Genomic DNA, 14805 nt, shown 5'->3' with positions numbered 1-14805 from the left:
GGAACATTTGTGTTTCCAAAGCATTTGTGTGTAAGCACATCACAAATAATAGCAATTACATTTGACAAAACGCTCCAGTGGCATTCAAAGTCAAAATGACGTGGAATTGTACATGACCACTGCAGAATCATTGATGAACAATTTGTAAAGTGAATGACATTTAACAATGTTTTAAGTGTAAGTGTCAATTTCTGCATTGATCATGATGAATGAATATCACTGATGTCTTTGGGTAAGATGTGGAGCACACCCTCAAGTGGTGACCAGCCAATCCCAGGGAAATGTTAAAAATATACACCATATTTTTATTATTCCCAAATGCAGGGGTTCATGTGGGTTCTTAGCTGCATGGGGATGTCAGATGTTGTTCCTGGTATCTGATGGAGCTATACAGCCATCTTGAGGGTTACTGGCCCCAGAGCACCGATCATCACTGTTACCTTTACTCTCCACATTTTCCCTCGTTCTTCCTCCAGTCTTTGGTATTCCTCCAGCTTTTTGTGCTTCCTTTTCTGGACGCTGCCATCATTCGTTGTTGCTACATATTTCACAACTGCCGTCTGATATTTGTCCACTAAGTCAGGCTGGTTGGCTGTCACCAGTTTGTCTGTCTGGATATCTAAAACGTGAAGCTGTGTCTTTTTTCTGTGTATCAGGTCTTGCCTAGACTATTGCACCACCAAGTGTTAGAAAAAGCTAATGACAAACACACACACACACACACACACACACACACACACACACACACACACACACACACACACACACACACACACACACACACACAATGAATTTCCACGTATGGTGCGTGATGTTAACACCACATTAGCAACTCTCAAAAGGGAACAAAGTGCAAAAAAATCCCAAAACAAAAAAAAGGTGCAAAGACGATATGAGTGCGCTGGTTTGTATTTTTAATCATGTCAACATAACACATTACAACTCAAAAGTCATACACTGTACTGTACAATAAGTCAATAGTTTTGTTGTTGTGATCATCATGTCTTTGGATCAACCAATATACAACTCTGTCACTTTTACATTGCAGCAACTGATGTGAGATATGTTACACAAAAAAGCGAGACTTACTGCTTATTGATATTTCTTCCTTTCTCCCAAGCACATCATTGAAATAGTAATCTGTATAGCTGTCTGACAGACATCCTGTAAGCAAATACAACTGTTTTCACCCTTTTTTGTTCCAGAGGTGGCTGTCGTAGCAAGTGATACAAATAAAATGATCTATGCCAACAAGCAAACAAACAAAAAAGGCTGGAATGCACAACTTGAACATTAAACTAAAAATATAGAAAACTACATTTGGATTTTGTCTATTAGACAGTACCCAGTTTCTTAGTTGAAAGCAAAGAGGAGGGAGAGAAAGCCTGAATTAAATGAATTCTTTTTCATACACCTGCCGGTAAAAAGGAAGTGTGAGGATAAGTGCGTCTCTAGCAGGTGCAGCTTGAGGTCATGGGGCCAAACGTGACGTTAAAGAACACAACAGCATCACAGAAACGCAAGGGCCATGTCAGAGTATTGCTGTAAGTGAAGCATTAATGAAGACCATTCAGAACAACACTTGGAGCGATTCCATTCACTGCAAAAGACTATAAAACTATAAAGTCAAAAAGTACCTCACAGTTTTAATGCTTTTAATTGTGATTGCCCATCCATATTCTACAGCATTATTCCATGAAGGGCCTGAATAGTATTAATACATACTTGTCAGCCTTTCATAAGGATTAAATTAACCAATATACAATAGGTATACCATATCATCACTTTTCACTATTCCACCATCAATTTCAACTTTACAGATACCATGCCTGCGATGAAAATTCTGTAAATGCCAATCCGTCCGACATGACTGAAAGGAGATTTGTCTGGAATAGGCTTCACTACCCTTTGTAAGTTAAGTGCTATTTGACAGATGGAGAGTGAATTACTGAAGCAGCAATTTTCAATGCAAATTGTGTTGCACTACAGCACTACCCTAACATGGGACATAATAATTCATGAGATTTAAGTGCTTTTTTTTTCATTCATTTTTTTAAATTATGTTTCTGAGCCATTGGTATGCTGTTGTGTTCTTGTAGCACTTGCCTGGGGAATTAGACTATGTATAGAAAAGCTTATTTGTATAATTGGGGATGGGAAGGGGATAGGAAAAGGGGCTTTAATTCAATAAAGGTTAATAGTGAAAAGTCTATCAAAAATACTGTTACTCTTTATTTTTTTGAGAAGAGAAATGCACAAATGCTGATAAAAGTCTACACATCAAGCTAATGGCACATTACATATACAGGTTCAATACAAAATTTAAAAAAACATATGAACATATAAGCTGAAACTTTTAAAGGAAAAAAATACTCTTATTTTCAAAAAGGTTGAAAGTGCTAGAACTCAGATTAGCTCACAGAAACCCAGGGAGGACAAACTTAATACATGCCAAAAGCTTTTCATTTCTTTATTATTTTCTATACAGAAGGATTTTTGAGTTTTTCTCTTTTTTTTAATCTTTAGAAATATTTGTTAAAACAATAGATCGTGTTCAATTTGATTGCTACAATATTTGGCTTAAACCAAGAGTTTTTCTTAGAAACAACCTTTCTTTGAATCATATTATAGCTCAATTTTTAATCTTCATTTTTTCCCCCCTCAAGACATCTTGTGCTAAAAACTCAAAAAAAGGTGCCGTCAGCTAATTTGTTGAGGATCAATAAATCATGTCGTAATTCATTTCATTCCTGTTTTAAAATAAGTACGTTGCAGGGGTTAAAAATTACACTTCAAATTAATTCCAGAGTTAAGTAATGACATTGTTTAGGGGATTTACTGATGACTGTGGGATGATTATTATATGTTGAATAGCTGCTTACAGCCTGGTGCTTTCATCTCCGACAGTAAAAATGTCGGATAGCACGTAACATTTCATGACAAGCGATTGAGCAAAAGTGTAGTTTCTTCTCCCCAGGTTTTGGTAAGAAAAACAAAAAATGAGGTGATGTGTTGTGTATTTTCTCTCGAGGTCCTTTGTACAAACAGACAATAACACATTATTAACAAACAACAAGACAAATAAATGAAAAAAGAAAGCGACACCCCATCATTACTTTAGACCCTTTTTCTTTGACTCTACAAAGCAGCCGAGAGAGAGGGAAGATGGGCAGTGGGGGGGGGGGGGGGGGGTTTGAGGGGCTGATGTACATTTTGTCAGTTTGGGTTGGTTGTGCATCCTTCTGTCCATTTTGCGACAACAACAAAAAACAAACAAACAAAAAAAGAGAACATCTAGTGGTCTACAGTTGTCTGCAACCGTAGCTACAAGCAGCAATAAGTATTTTACTTTTTATGTGCTATGTTTTTTTTTTGTTTGTTATTCATCAACAACTCAACATCCTGAAGTGGGCGTGGCCTTCTTGTAGCTTGTTGCACGAGCTTGGCCGCAGCATTAAATGAGAGTATTACATATTGTGGATAAAGGTTTTTTTGTGACTTTATCAATACACGAAATCACGAAAATCACACCCTAAAACGGATATTTTGCGGGAGCTCCGTTTGCCTTAATGACTGATTGGTAGGAGCTGATCAGCACAACACATTTTACGTACGAGCAGGTCAGATTGTGAGTGTGTCATCTCAGATTGGTTTCAGGTCTGGGCTTTTTTTTCCCCCCATCTTTTGTCGATTTGAGTGTAATGGTGAAAGATGTCATGGATTTCATCTTTCTATTGTTATGATGCCAGATTTTTCTTCTTCCCACAAAAACAACATCTATGTCCTGCTCCATAATGGGTTATTGTTCCATGAAGGCTAAACTTAGATAGATACCATTGCAAAAAAGTATGCTAAGCCTCAAACATCAGCAGTAGAACAATTTGTGAAGTAGCATAATGCAACGTCATGCTTTGATTCAAGGTGGAAGCACAGTGTGCAATTATTGTTTGTGTCATGTTGAAAATGCCCAATCCAAAAACAATGTTATTCAAGCAAGTACAAAAACAAAGTAGTTTCCTTCCTCTCTACTAAGAGAGTTTTTTCTTTTCAATCAAGTTGTTAATTTCTTTATATTTGTTTGTAGTTTTTTTGTTGTTGATGATATATCATGGTCGTAAAGAAGGATTCATGTCAAAACTTTGCTTCACAATATGTTCTATGCAGCCCCACAAGTCTAAACATGGTTTTCTGATATATATTGCGTATGTAAAATGTGAACTAAACGCTTTTTTTAACCCATCTTAGGGGCGGCCATTTTGCCAATCGCCGTCAACTATAAATAACATTATGGTAGGGCTCAGCAATGACCAATCACGACTCGCTTTTGTTTGATCGTGTGTTACTAACACGCTGAGCTTTGATTGGTCGTCAAGCCGTTGCAACAGTGATATCATTTTCTGTCGACAGTAGGTGGCAAAATGGCCTCCCCCTGAGAAAAAGAAAAAAAAAAACGGTGGATTTTGCTGCTTAATTTACATTCCACAAATGCAATATTAATAAGAATATCGTGTTTAGACTCATGAAACTGCATGGAATGTTATTTTAAAGAAAATGTTTGACTTCATTTCCCCTTAACACACTTTCTGTATCCACTATATGAGGGATAAGTTTGGGCTCAGGTTCCTATAGGTTAGCGGTGAGCAGGATTGAAAATATCTTGGCTTCATAGAGCTGTCCGGATAAGACTTACATCATCCGGACAATGACCTATGATCACACGTGGTAGGCCGTCCGTCTATGTCAGCATTCCTATTGAGACATTCTAGTTGGTTCAAATCCTAGCCGCTAACAGCCTGCTATAAATATCGTAGCATCCACAGTTCTGATTCCACTATGCAAACTCAAGTACACCATTGACTGGATATGACACAAAGCTCAAGGGAAAAAGCTAATACTCCATCCATTGTTTGATCAGAAAAATGCAAGATAAACACAAATGTAAACCTGCCGGACATCCAAAAAGAAGAACATCACCACTTTAACTACCTAAAATACACATTTACTGAGATAGAAGTATTTATAATAATCATTTATGAGATATTTCGTACACTGCAATAACATTCTTTAACACATTTTTCCTCATCTGTCACTGTAACTCTTTTTGTTTTAAGCATTCACATATGTCAGGGATCCTCATGACATCTTTTCGGAAGAGAAGGTTTAACCTAAGGAGGCAGATTTTATGCAACGCGACCTCAAAGGTATTTAGTCGGAAAGCGTACAAAAAAAAAAAAAGTCCAGCAGGATTGGAACGGGCTCCGAGGGATGTTCCCCAGCCTAAAACCAAATAGCGTGTCGTCCAGCAACAGACCAGACATGCCGCTGCACTAAAATGGATCATTTGCCATTAAAATATTGTATTTGGGAATTTGGAGGTTATGGCATGTCTTTTTGATAACATTCTATGTTGAAAAGAAAAATGCCAAAGCTTTGTCAAGGAAAAAAATATATCCATTTTTCACTTTCCAGGAATTTTCCTGGGTAAATTCTCACAAAAACAGCTTCTTTTTATGGGATAGTTAAGAGAGTCCCTTTGGGATGACTCTTGTAAGGGAACCTCAGTGGATTCTGGGTGTTACAACCTCAAAAGTATCATGAGAGAGAAAACAAAGCAGATTCCTAAAGATGAAGTGCCTTCTGCTAAAATAAAAAAGTGCTTCACTTGAGGAAAAGTTTTCAAAAAACCAGCATCATTTTTTAAACCAACACTTTTCACATTTCTTCCTCTTTTTGCCCCCTTTAAAACACCACATGCTTTTTTCTGATTTCCATTCAAACTTGACTGTAACGGACGCCACGCGACAGGGGCCACCCGTCAAATTGATGAAAAGAGCACTTTTTTTTTCAGAAGGCTCCCATTTGTGTTATTAAATGGGACGTTTGAGGTAAATTGTGGACTTTATAGCTTTTTTTTTTTCTCCTCTCAAGATGAGACGTTCTATCATAAAATCACAAAATATCCACTTCAAACTATAATTTTTTTCGGGTCACAACAATAAAGATCGTCACTAAACTTTGATATAGTTGTTCTATTGCTTTAAAAAGGAAGCAGTACCATGCCTTTTGGCCTACTGATTCTGCCTGCTACACTACTAAATAGGGGGATGCAAATATAAGGGGACATAAATGGCAATAGGGGGGGGGGGGGGATACGTACTTAAAACTAGAGGAAAAAGGTGGGAAAATCCCAAATGAAAGCTGCTGCCTTTTTTTCACCCCTTTTCCCCACAAAGGGCCTTTTAATTTCCTTTAAGGGATTAATTCAAAACTTTTGTGTGCTTTCGTTGAAGGCATCTAGTAAGTGTTCTTTAAAAAAATAATAATAATAATCTACTCACTGTATATTTGAATATATCTTGAACACTCTCACTGAAAGGCCTGGTGGAAGCGAGGCAGTGTGGTGGTACTAAGGCTGGAGCTGAATACTGGTGGAAGAGGGTGCAGGGGTCCGAGTCCCAGACCCCCGCTGGAGCTCTGATGCTCCTGAGGTTGTGGTTGCAAAGAGGTAAGAGGCGCCATGACGGCTGCTGCGGCGGCTGCTGCGGCGTGAGGTTCGCCAGCGTGCAGTGATGATGAGGAGGAAGAGGAGGTGGCAGATGATGTGTAGCCCATCACTAGTCCTCCAGTGCTCATGGGGGCGCTGTAAGGAGGGAGGTTGAGTGGGAGGAAGCCCAGCAAGTGGGAGAAGTCCATATTAGCAGCAGACAGAGACTCGGCAATCACCGCGGGGCTCTTGGACAGCAGGGGATCCCCGCAAAGTTCTTCTGCCAGGCCAGCAGGAGGCTCCAGTCCGTCCTTGGGGGTCGATACAGCGGCGTGAGGCTCCGAGGAGGGAAGCGGGCCGGGCAAGCCACTCTGCAGATCCAGGAGGAAGCTCTCCATCTCCACCTTCAAGGGTTTGTCCAGCAGGTATGAGGTAGATCCCAGCTGGTATTTGGGGCCTTGCTGGGAATGGTGCTGCTGCTGGGGGGCCGAGGACTGGTGGTGGGGCGGGGGTGTCGGAGGGGAATGATGGTGATGGTGGTGGTGGTGATGGTGGTGGTGGTGATGGGAGTGCGGGTGCAGGGATCCAGTGGAGTCCACGTGGCAGCCCATGCCCACAGACAGGGGCGCGGACATCAGGGGCGGGTGAGGGTGGCTCACCCCAGAGTTTGACATGGCCTGCAGGTGGTGGGGGTTGTACACGCCCATGGCGAAGGGGGCCCCACTTGGGAAGGGCTTGCCCATCATGGGGTCTTTATTAGGAGCCACGCTGCACATCATGGGGCTGAGTTCCTCCTTCACGGAGCAAGGAGGCGACCCCGAGGTGAGGAGCCCTAGCATATCCGGAGGCTCGGTCTTGATCTTCAACAACTCCTGCGAGTGGCTCTTCTTCACGTGCCGCGTCAGGTGGTCCTTCCTGCCAAAGCGCTGGGCGCAGTACTGGCACAGGAAGTCCTTGCGACCGGTATGCACCACCATGTGTCGCCGCACGTCCTTCCGCGTGTAGAAGCGGCGATCGCAGTGGTCGCACGGGTGTTTCTTTTCCTTGGCTCCGCCGGAAGATTTCCCCGAGTGGCTCTTGAGGTGCTCCAGGAGGACGGGCGTGCTCTCGTACCTCTGCATGCAAACTTTACAGGTGAGGTCCCCGGCGGTGGCTGAGTGCATGGCCACGTGGCGCTTGTAGCCCAGCTTGGTGTTGTAAGGCTTGCCGCACTCCTCGCACTTGAAGGCCTCCTTGTTGGGGTCATGGGTCTGCAGGTGGTTCTTCAGGTGGTCCTTGCGATGGAACATTTTCTCACAGAACGAGCACTGGTGGGTCTTCTGTGGAGAGTGTGTGGCCATATGCCTGCAGAGGACCACATGGCATTAGCAGGTCAGAAGAGACATTGAACTATTCGAATGACTTCACTTACTTGAGATTTTCTTGTTTGTTTCTTTTTTATGAAAATATAAAAGGTCCAATGCTGAATTAAAAAAAAAAAAATCTTTGATGTCCTTTTTGCTTAAATTAGCAACTTGAGTTTGACTCACGTCAAAACATGTGACTTGCCTCTCACCTCACTTCTACTATTCTGTATGTGCATATATTGTGAACGTGACCTATCAAGTATGTGAGAAATGCTGAGTACCTGAAGAGTTTGTATTTGGAGCTGAAGGCCTTGGGGCAGTGTGGCTGTGAGCAGTGAAAGGGTTTCTCTCCCGTGTGACCCAAGGCGTGGAGCCGGAGCTTCTCCTGAGAGGCAAACAGAGCCCCACACACCAAACACTCGCTCCCTCTTGCCACCTCTTCTTCCTCCTCTTCTCGCTCTTTCCCCCTCTCTCGATCTGTGCGTAGCAGCGAGCCGGCGCTCCCAAACAACTTGACGGCGCTCCGTCGTCCCTCTTCCTCCGGCGTCAGTGCGGTAATACGGTGTGAGGCATCGGCGGCAGTAGCTGCCATGGCAGCCCTAGAGTGCCGCTGCCATGAAAATCCACTTGGGGCTCCCCTGCCTTGCGGGCTCAATGTCGAAGTCAGAGGACCGGCAGGCGGTAGGGTTGGCGAAGTGGCGGCTCAGTAGAAACTTGAACGAAACATCGAGACGAGCGACAATCTGCAGTGGGACAAAAGGACAGATGCTAGTCTACATCCGGACAACTGCAGAGTTGCCCTTGAGCAAGGCACTGAGGGATATTTCTGACTGGCACAATACAAGCTCTCTGTTGATTCTGCCAACAATCTGCCTGTGACTGAACATACAATATTTGGTTGAATACAAATCATCCTACTTACTATTCCTGGTGTCCGTCTTTAGCTCCTTGATACGTGTTGCACTTTTCTTCCCCTTACGTCTCCTCCTCACCCAGTTCCAACAGCCATACTTGGCGGCGAGTGCCAAATACTCTTCTGCATCTTGACTCTGGGAGGAAAATAAAGACAGGGTGGGCGGTGAGTAGTATTTAACTCAACATTCGTGTTTTTGTTCTCCAATGAAAGAATTGGTGATTTCGATAAAATAATGTTTCGATAATATTGTCAAAACTTCTTAAAAATTCATTTGTGAAATTGTCACACTTGTGGAAAATTAAATATTGATTAAAATATTTAATCAATTATTAGTATTATTAAACTCATGAGATTTACTGGAAACTTTCCAGAATCATAGTGGAAATGTTCTCGCCTCTAGTTAGGATTCATGAAATTGTCACACTTGTGGAAAATTAAATATTGATTAAAATATTTAATCAATTATTAGTATTATTATACTCATGAGATTTACTGGAAACTTTCCAGAATCATAGTGGAAATGTTCTCGCCTCTAGTTAGGATTCATCTCACATACCTCCAGCAGATAGTCTTAGTCTGTAGATGAACTCGCACTGTAATTATCAGGTTCCAAATCTTTAAGTACTTTACAGACTGAGCTACTTCTACTCACTAGAGGGCGCTGGAAGACAAGTAGGACAAGATAACACGTGGAGACGCATGTACTTGACATGAAAGTGGCTGAGGATACAACACACCACGTGGCCTTTAAATTGACAATAACAAACTGAAATTAAACGCAATCACAAAGAATCGCACTTTAGGGTCAAAGCAAAACACAACTCGCCCCAAAGTTTTGCGCTCCATCCTTAACCCCATCACCCCTCAGCCATTACGCATTACTTTATGCAATCCAGCTGACCTTTGTGCCCTCTGCTACCAAAAAACACACGGCAGTTAAGTCCAAGGTTGAGCGGACACAACAAGGGCCGGATCACGTGACTCGCGAGTGCGTACTTAGAGCCGTGTAAACACACACCCACGAACACACGTACACACTTGCACCCTTTCTGTGTAAGAGGTCACCGAGTTGAGAATGACAGCTAATCTGGTGGAATTTGCTGCAAGTGTTTTGACAGATGCCTCGGATATTTACGCGTACACAAACATGTCTTCATATCTCTGTGAGCATCACATTTTGCTGTTCACAACACTCACATGTATACTCCAAAAAGATGTCTTCATCCAGAAATGAATAATATAGCATTTTAGTCATTAAGTGTGTCACCATGCAAAGGTGCATACACCACTGAAGGACATAAATGTGACAAGATTAAATTGTTTGCATTTGATTTAATTGTAACTACTGTGGTTTATACGGTACACATTATAACATAAACCTCTTATCCCAGGGAACCCCTGTGCTCCACACAAAACACACACGTTAAGTATTTTGCGATAGCCCAAAAAGTACCATCAATGTCATTTCATGAGTTTCAAAAATGATGTCACATTACTGTAGCTTACATGTGCGCTCTCCTGTGTATGTGTGTTTACAGTGGTGGATAAGAGGAGCTGACAGCTGTAGCATTGTGCAGTGGTCATCACCCAGCAGGGAGGGTGCAGGGGGGTGACACCCATCCCATTGACCACCCTCAGGGAGCCCGGCTCCATTGTTACAGCCTACCCACGTCGCACATTCCTGGCCTGAACCATGCCGTGTTGTACTGCTGCACAACAGCGACATGCAACACACATAGCCGGGTTTATGCAGCAGCATCATGCTCACACACACACACACACACACACACACACACACACACACACACACACACACACACACACACACACACACACACACACACACACACACACACACACACACACACACACACTGACACTGCTTAAAATAACGAGCTCAGTTTGAATTGACTTTTTTATTGATTTCCTTTTATAAGTGTTTTGGCATCGTGTTGGCATTGCACTAACGGTGGCGCTTTAAGAGCTTCAGCACACACAACACAATTGCGTCCATTCCCATCATCTAATCGCACAAGCCTCACTGCACTTATCACAAAAGCTGGAGCAGGAACTTTGCTTCCCAAATGGCTTCCATGGCCACGTACGTACGTTTGCTGGAAGCGCCGCTCACTTCCCCTAATCAGGAAAGCTGAAAGCAGCATTGAACTGCCACTTTCCGCCTGGGTGTCTTTGGTTTCTGTCCTGGATGAAAGAGCTTCCACATTCCTTTCCAGCAGGGTCATAGGTCATCCACTGCACTGCACCGCCTGCCCGCCCGCCCGCCACAGCTCTCGCATGCTGAGTGACTGCTATTAACCCCTCTGGTGCTGGGCTGAGCGAGCCATATGCATAGGAGAAGGTTGAGCGAAATGTTTGTTGAACGCTTTTTTTGTAATGTCAACGATGATACCAACAAACGGAGAAGACGAGAGCAAGATGGCCACAGGCGAAGCGACATCGACCGAAGAATGGTGGCTCTCAGTGAGGCAACAGGCACTGTTTGACTAAACGTTACGAACGACCTAAATATAGAGGCTGAGTTCACCATGTGGAGTTTAGGTGACAACAGCCGCTCTGATGAGAAGGGGGTTGTCAGGCGAGGGGAGGGGGGGGGGGGCGGTAGTTAGCATCTGAGGAGGTGCACATTCGTTCAAGTCTACATGATGTTGCTGTCCAATCAAAAGCGACTATAAATCCAAATTGTCTGAATTCCCTCGGTGAAAATAATTCTTTCTACATTATGCAAATTTCACACCATTTAAAATGTTAGGAAAGCTATTTTGATTGAACAGTGTTGCAACTTTATTTGTTTCATTGTTGTTGTACCTGACCTTTTTTTTTGCACCAAAGACTGATTTAGTTTTACTATATCATAGAAACAAATAAAAAAAATGATTGAAAACACAACTCTGTTATGCTTAATGTAGCTGTTGTAATTAGTCGAGCCCTGCACATGTTTCTCTTCAACAAGCTGTGTCAGCATGATTTTTTTTTTTGTATTACACAGTATTGTGCGAGCATGTTGTTCGGAGCACGACTAAAAAAAAAAAAAGAAAGAAATCGAGCATTTCCCTGCTTCTCTGCATTTTCACTCACTTTTAAAGTCGGCCCGTATTATAAAGTAACGCAGATTTCCCACATTCCCGCCAGCACAAATTTTAGGACTGACGATGAGCGGACTAGCCAAAGTGATACGTGGCTAACCACTATTCTCATCCACAACCGGCAGCTTCATTTTCATCTCTTCTGACCAGCACAGACGTGTGAAGGCTGCAGTTGCATGTACTGAACAGTAGCAATGCAGAGAAGCAGAAAAAGGAGGGAAAACAGGAGTTAGTATGTGCAGCGACGGAGTCAGGGGTCTTTGCAGCAGTCAAATAAGTCTAGCGTGACAGGCGAGAGGTCAAGCTTTAGTGAACCCATTGAAAAGGAGCAGCCACCTAGGAGGGGGAAGGAGCTCCGCCATTGGCAGTGATCCTTTGACCTACAGGAAGGCTGCCTTTTTACAACTACACATTGCATTGCACACATATAAGAAGAACTCAGGAATATAAATGTATATTTGCAATGCATTTTCCCCTTTCATCCAGAAGGAAACTGCAATTTTGGTCAATCATTCCAAAAGCAGAGGATACCACAACAAAGTGTTTTTGGAGAAAAACGGAAAAACAGATTACAAAGTGGTAAGCGTCCACTGTAGCCAGGACAGTTGTGCATTGTCAAAGTGAAAGTTGGTTTGATGCTTTCCGGCGGTACTTTATTTTTAGATGACAACTAAGAATGATAAAAAATGAGATGTTTTATAATATTCACACGGGGTTACTGTTTTTTTTGTCACAGTTACTACTACACAACCAATGACACATTTTTTTTTTATAATGGTAACCTTGGAGTTGATTATTTCCAATTATTTGTTAACTGTTGCTAAATTCGCAATCTGATTTTAGAGACAGGGCCTGCTTTTTCCTTAATACAGTGTCATTACATTAAAAAGTGAAATATTCAGATTTGCAGTAATTAATACTAAGTTGGTTGATTACTAAAGAGCACATAATAATTACGTGTCAGTTTTAAAAAACTGTTGCTAGTCGTGAACCCAATGACAATATTACTATTTTGATGCTTGTTGAACGCAGCGTTGTTAAAGAAAGGAAGTCAGCGTTGCAGAGATCTCTGTATTTAAGCCAACAATGTAACCCCCTCCTCAGCCAGGTTTCACTTCCTCTTCCATTTACATCCTCTGACCCCGGGTGGCACTGGAAGGGTGGCGACCAAAAGGAAGAGTGTGCGGTTGTTCCTTGCCAAATTCATGAGTCTTCCTATCAGTCGGCATGGGATGTGGCCACTAAAACCGCACCGGTTTAAGTTAGACCACCGCACTGTGGTCCGACTGGGAGTGGGCGTGGCAAACTGTCACAGTAGGACACTTCCGCCAGCAGCCGCCAACCGCTTCCTGATGTCAGCCTGCTGCTGTGACCCAAAATGACCTTCAAACTGACGTTGTTTTTACTCGGATGATTATAATTTACTCAACTTTAAGTTGATTTAAGCCACTACGTTAACAGTGCGCAGCTGGTCCATATAAATAAGTTACAGCTTTCTCTTACATATTTAGCAAGGAAAGATACTTTAAGTCAGTTACACATATTTTTAGGTTTATCAACAAGTTCATTGGGTAAACATTTAAAACAACCAGAGAACCTTGCAAACTACCAGGTAAGAATTTATATTGGCCTTATTCCCTTTTAAAACAGTAGACATCCTGAAATATGTGCATATTAAAAAATGAGACCAAGATTAGTTTCGTAACTTTTTCCACCATTGGTGTGACCACAAACCAGGAATACTTAACTGAAAAAAAATAAAAGTAAGCATAGCCGAGAAAATGTGTTGTGGTCTGATGGTTGTCTTTTCAGACCATACTTCAAAAAGACGGCGCAAACAAAGTACGTCTCTTCACCAAAAGAACATCAACTTTGCGCTGAAGCCTGGTGCTAGAAATTATAGACAGGTCACAGTATAATGGTGGATAATGTTTTGAAACGATTTGGCATTTGAATAGGGGCGTGTAAGGCTTTTTTTTTTTACTATCCACTGCACATAGCATTATATTAATGTAAGCAAAATATGATAATATGGCAAGGGGAGTGTTGTACTATGATATTTTTGCTCAGTTCTTATTCATAATTACTAACAGGGCTGTTTGTATATATACTGTATAAGATATCTTTAAGTAACATACAAAACAAACCATGTGTACGAGACACATGGCACAAACTACGTGTTGACACATGGGAGGATTTTTTTTTTTATATGTCTGCGTGTGTGCGAGTGCGTGTGCATGTGTGTAGAGGGAATTCTCGGGAAAGCCCTGGTAGGGAGTCCCAGCCATGACACGGAGCAGCCGGAGATGTGGGCACAGTGCCAGCGGGCGTCACGCCAGTCGCACGACCCTGCTGCACCACCGCCCTCAACCCCTTCTTGTCATGTGTGAAGAGCTAAAAGTGCAAACATGCACACTTTTACCTCCTCGTCCTTTATTTTGTAAATCACATGCTGTGTGGAGTCCAAAATTAGTCACCTTGGCTTGTGGTGTTTTTAAAGGGGGATTAAAAAAATCCAATTAGGTAGGATACCTATCAGTATAAATACACTCCACTCTATCTGATGTGATGTTTGTTTAATTAATATTTGTTCTTCAGCAATCCTAAAATGAAATTTAATATATGAATTAAATGTGAATGAAAGTCAACATAAGTCAATAAAAGTGAAGTCTGGCAAACACGGTCGTGCAGATGAAAATTATTTTCCTGGCACGTCGCATGTTTCCAAGCAGACAATAATGTGAACAAACCAAATTTTAGCCTCATTTGAGAAAGTATTGTTTATCTATGTTACAGACAATCCATCTAAAATTTGAAAAGATAATTCCAACTCATTATTTCAATTTATATAATGCACATTTGATTTATGAAAAAAAAGAAGTGTTGTTTGTCCAACTATATATCGTGTTTTCATTGCGTATGGCTCAACTATTAGTACAGAATTGGATTGTCACC

General features: G+C 42.0%; 1 protein-coding gene across 2 annotated transcripts in view; it reads right to left on the bottom strand.

Annotated features, from left to right (window-relative positions):
- Window positions 1–792: 792 nt before the first annotated feature.
- The window catches only part of plagl2 (pleiomorphic adenoma gene-like 2), a 28586-nt gene continuing 14573 nt past the window's right edge, over window positions 793–14805 (bottom strand). The window contains exons 2-4 of one of the 2 annotated variants that reach the window (XM_085923460.1): window positions 8753–8879; window positions 8112–8573; window positions 793–7828 (exon numbers count right to left, since the gene is read on the bottom strand). In XM_085923460.1, the coding sequence (XP_085779586.1) occupies window positions 6367–7828; window positions 8112–8422 (1773 nt within the window). In that variant the 5' untranslated portion in view covers window positions 8423–8573; window positions 8753–8879 and the 3' untranslated portion in view covers window positions 793–6366. Of the gene's footprint in view, window positions 7829–8111; window positions 8574–8752; window positions 10250–14805 lie in introns of those variants that run through there. The other variant, XM_085923469.1, reaches the window with a different exon arrangement.

The sequence above is a fragment of the Syngnathus leptorhynchus genome, chromosome 1 (assembly GCF_054491065.1).
Source record: "Syngnathus leptorhynchus isolate UIUO chromosome 1, UIUO_Slep, whole genome shotgun sequence".
Lineage (NCBI taxonomy): Eukaryota > Metazoa > Chordata > Actinopteri > Syngnathiformes > Syngnathidae > Syngnathus > Syngnathus leptorhynchus.
The sequence above is the reverse complement of the archived record's forward strand: the minus strand, read 5'-3'. Positions and strand labels throughout refer to the sequence as shown.